A 4,499-nucleotide genomic window follows, 5' to 3' on the forward strand; every position below is an offset into this window, starting at 1 on the left:
CGTATTACAATTCTGTGAAATTTCCTTTATGTTTTCCCCTTCTTTGTTTTGGTTTCAATTTCCAGTTTTTAAAGTTGAAATGAGCTCTAGCCTACAATGCTATGTATTCATAAACACGTTTATTTACAATAAGACCTTTATCTTTGACAAAGCTTTTTATAAATTAATAGATTGCTAACATTTGTTATCTATAATTTTCACAACAAAATCTGTGAGCATTCAAGTTGTCTGTAAATTTCAGATATCAGCGAGAAGAAGCAAGAATTGAAGCTTTGGCAAATCTTAAGACTTCCAAAGCTGAAGCTGCAACCAAAAATCTGAAGGTATAGGGAGTGTGCCTATAAATATTGGTACACATTTAAGAATATATCCATAATTCTGGTTGTTTACAACATTTAGAAAAAAGTGAATGGAGATGTTGATATTTAGGTCATTGAGGTAATTCACACACTACATGGATAATGGATTTCCGCACTTTATGCCTTACGTCATTTCCTTTGCAACATTTGGTGCAAATGCTAGTTATTGCACTATAAAACTCCTACCATTTAGCTGTTATCTTTGCAAACTTAATTTAAAACTACCTAAATTGACATAATTTTGACATTTTATAGTGGGATTTGTGATTTTCGACGCCCCCGTATAGTGATCCAAAAGCATATAAGCAGAGGGAAGGACTTGTGAACATGGAGGGATTCAACATGGGCCATCGACAAAACCAAAACGACCAGCAGCATCTGCAAAAATGTATTATCATAGATTCTGACCAGGTAAGAAAATTGCTTACTGAATCAGTTCTAATACTCCATCTTCAATCATCAATCTCAAACGATACAATCAATTGTCCTCAACGCCAAAATCTCTGCATCAATGACAATACCAACAGAAACGCACCACCTGGCCAATTGCTTGTGATGCCTGCATGGTCTCAATCCCCCGCAACCCCCTATATAGGAGTCAAGCTCGTCACTGCATTTCCTCACAATACCCACAGGGGTTTGCCCGGCATAAATGCCTCATATCTGCTCTCAGACTCATTCACTGGAAACCCTTTGGCATTCATAGATGGAACAGAGATGACCCACTGGAGAACTTCATGTATATCGGCTTTAGCTGCTTCCTATCTTGCAAGACAAGATGCCCATGTTCTTGCCATGGTGGGTGCTGGTCAGCTTGCCCCTTATTTGATAAGGGCGCATCTCTCTGTGAGACCCAGTTTGAAAACAGTCATAATATGGAACAGAACCCCTTCCAAAGCCCAAGCCCTAGTTGAAAAACTCAGAGCGGGGTTAGGTTCTGTTGAAATTGTATGTGGGGGAGATAATCTGGATGCCATTATTGGGTTTGCAGATGTGATAAGCTGTGCCACAAGTTCAGAGTCTCCACTAATCCATGGTGCCTTTGTGAAGCCTGGGACTCACTTGGATCTTGTGGGATCCTTTGCTCCATCGATGAGGGAATGTGATGATGAAGCTCTTGCAAGGGCTAGAGTCTTTGTAGACTGTGAGGCCGCCTTGAAGGAGTCTGGGGAATTAGTTGGGGCTTTTTGCAGAGAACTGCTTCGGCCCGAGGATGTTGTGGGTACTCTGGCAGAGCTAGCGAGGGGTGGTAAGGGTGCGAGGAGTCGGGCAGAGGAGATTACGGTATTCAAGTCTGTAGGTTCTGCAGTTGTTGATCTTGTTACTGCCCAGCTTATATATGAAAAACATCTTCAAAGCAGTTGTGAGTGAATGCCTGCAAAATTTCATGCATGCTAGTAGGATGTGCACATGTTTAAGTGGCCAGTGTGACCACATAAACTGCAGTGAGAAGATAGGTGCGTAATAAGTTAATAACTATCCAGTTGCAGGTTAAATCCTGAGCTTCACAAGTTCAAAGTTAAAATCAAATTGTCAAATGTGGGAAGTGGTTTCAACTTTCAAGACAGAATAAACTTTAAAGCATGCCACCGTTTGCTGGAATATCAGATGTTTTCTGCCATCGATGGCATGCATGATAAAATTCTTACCTCCAGAGCTGCAGCCCCTTCCCAAGATGACAATTCTAGACAGGTATATTAGGACCTTAATAAACATGTGGAGACGATATGATCTTAAGACAGCTATATATATCTTAGTGATGCCAATATTGTAACTGCAGTAGTATGCTTTATGCATAGTCTATTATTTTTGTAATTTTAGCTTGAGGTGGCATCTCAACCACCTGTCAACCTTCAAAGTGCAAGAATTCAAGATGTTGGCCTTCATTCCATACAGGGACGTAGCTGCAGCAAGCGGCTTATGGAGCATGATTACCAAGACCCTGAGATAGTAGTACAGGACCTTTGGTTTCTATATTTGCCTGCTTGTATTGCCAGTTGGCTTTAACGGCTTGTGAAACAGTGCAGTTATAGTAGCTAAATTTTAATCTTTTTAAACTTAATAAAATTTTAACTTTACAGGAGCCTGGGGATATCTTGCCATTTCCTCGCTGACTGCCATTCATATATTGCATTCTTTCTTTCTATCCATATGTAAATGGCATTTTGTCAGGCCTAATCTCACTGATTGAAGATTCTTTACCTTAAGGCTTATATATGGAATTCAAATTTTGGTATAAAGTTACATGTTGTCATATTCTATCTAAGCATCGGTTGCGTTTTCTTCTTGATAATTAGATAGATTTCAGTCCATCTGTATATGTTTGATGGGTTTTCCACTTACTCAAAATTGGTTAAAGTTACCTTGTGACTGCATCAGAGTTGTAGAGTGACAATGACCAAGCACAACTGCCACCGCGACTAGGAATTTGCGACAGGACAAAGCTATATGCGGCCATGTCAAATAGTTATGCTATCTAAGCATCCATTACATGTTCTTCTTGATAATTAGATAGATCGCAGTCCTTATATATATGTTTGATGGGTTTTTGCACTTGTGCAAAATTGGGTAAGTTGCCCTGTGATTATTGTGTCAGAGTTACAAAGCAACAATGACTGAACATGCACTGCCACTGCAACTAGGAATCTGTGAGAAGGCAGAGCCATATGCAACCATGTCAAATTGGTTACAACCGTCTGATCATGTAAAGAGTTTTGAACAGTATAAATGAAATTTCAGCTATGTACTTAGTGAGAAGATTATGATGGAAAACATAATGAAATGCTGTTGAAATTCCTGCATGGCATGTCTCTGGTTGTTTATTTTGCCATCATCGTGCATTTTTCTATATCATATTAACGAAGTTGTTAGATGGTCATAGACGCTCCAATATTATTGGTGTCTTTTTGTTAATTTTTTCCAAGGAAAACCTTGCAGGATCCCCTCCTCTTCCCTGAAGTATCTTGATGGAGGGTCGCTCAACTACTAGCCACAATAGCAGCTAGTAATCCTCAGGGGCTCAACTAAATTTGAATGTGCCCTCTGGCCTTCCTGTCTGCAACATGCCTTGGGTGGATGTGTGGATGGTTCAACCGATTGAGATAACTTTTAGGGCTGGTGTCTTTTTTTAAGGGAAGAACATTTTTGGTGTGATGAATGTCATGGGTTTTTGTTCTATAATTCTAGGACATTTCCTCTGTCAATCAGCTGGAAAGGTGTCACAACCCCTTTTGCTGCCTTGGGGCTCCAAAGTTAATTGGTAAAATGTCTATAGTCAACGGTGTACTAGACCTCACACTTTAGTGATTCAAGGGCCAAATTATAAGCCAACAATATACCCCGGATAGATTGAATAATTTTTTAGGCCACTTTGGTCTAGAATTTTGTCTTCTGCATAAAGTCAAGTTGAGTTCTTTTGAATTGGCTATATTCAGTTGTCGAGGACAGAAGAGTTCAACCACTACATAGTTGCAATATTAACAAATTATTTGTTTCTTAAATACGGACTAGTCCAATTCAACAGATGTTGTATGATCAACCACGGGAAAGAGTTTGTCAGAGATGGAGACAAGATAATTAAATAATGCAATCTCATTCAATACTATGTGGATTGAACAAGTCCAGAATTGATGACTTACAAACAAATAGAATGGAAGGTAAATAAACCACATAGCGAGGTACGAAAGTTAATATTTTTGGCTGGAGCAAATGTAAATCTATTGATTTCCTTTCTTCAGCTTAAAGATATGATGGAATACTCCAAATACAAAGGTTATACAATTTGAGAACATTATACATAGTCCAAGCTTTTACAAAATCAGAGAAAGGGAGATGAGGTTTGGGCAAAAGGACATTAATCTATTCTTAACAGGGGGAAAATCTGCAAGTAGGCAGCCACTGTATTTCATTCCTCTAACCAATTTATTGCCTAAAGTTCTAAAAGTGACCAAACAAAAATAGACTCCACAAAGAATTTTCATTTGGCTTCAGTGCCTTATGAGGACAAAATGCTGTATAATCGTTACCAATGATTTACATGTCTTGTTTATTCGAGGGGAACCTACTTGAAGATTGTTATAAGAGTAACATATTGAATTAGAGCAAGAAATGCTGTGTTAGTGACTTTACTAGTGATTTACA

General features: G+C 38.8%; 1 protein-coding gene across 1 annotated transcript; it reads left to right on the forward strand.

The window, feature by feature from the left end:
- The first annotated feature begins 565 nt into the window (after positions 1-565).
- On the forward strand, positions 566-2,442 carry LOC149190186 (NAD(P)-binding Rossmann-fold superfamily protein). The gene is made up of 2 exons (XM_089412060.1): positions 566-2,051; positions 2,256-2,442. The coding sequence occupies exon 1, from the start codon at positions 687-689 to the stop codon at positions 1,728-1,730; it is 1,044 nt and encodes a 347-aa protein (XP_089268186.1). The 5' UTR covers positions 566-686; the 3' UTR covers positions 1,731-2,051; positions 2,256-2,442.
- The last annotated feature ends 2,057 nt before the right edge of the window (positions 2,443-4,499 follow it).

Source organism: Pinus tabuliformis, chromosome 3_1 (assembly GCF_031772625.1).
Source record: "Pinus tabuliformis cultivar Carrire ecotype Pingquan chromosome 3_1, CPIR1, whole genome shotgun sequence".
In the NCBI taxonomy this organism is placed as follows: Eukaryota; Viridiplantae; Streptophyta; class Pinopsida; order Pinales; family Pinaceae; genus Pinus; species Pinus tabuliformis.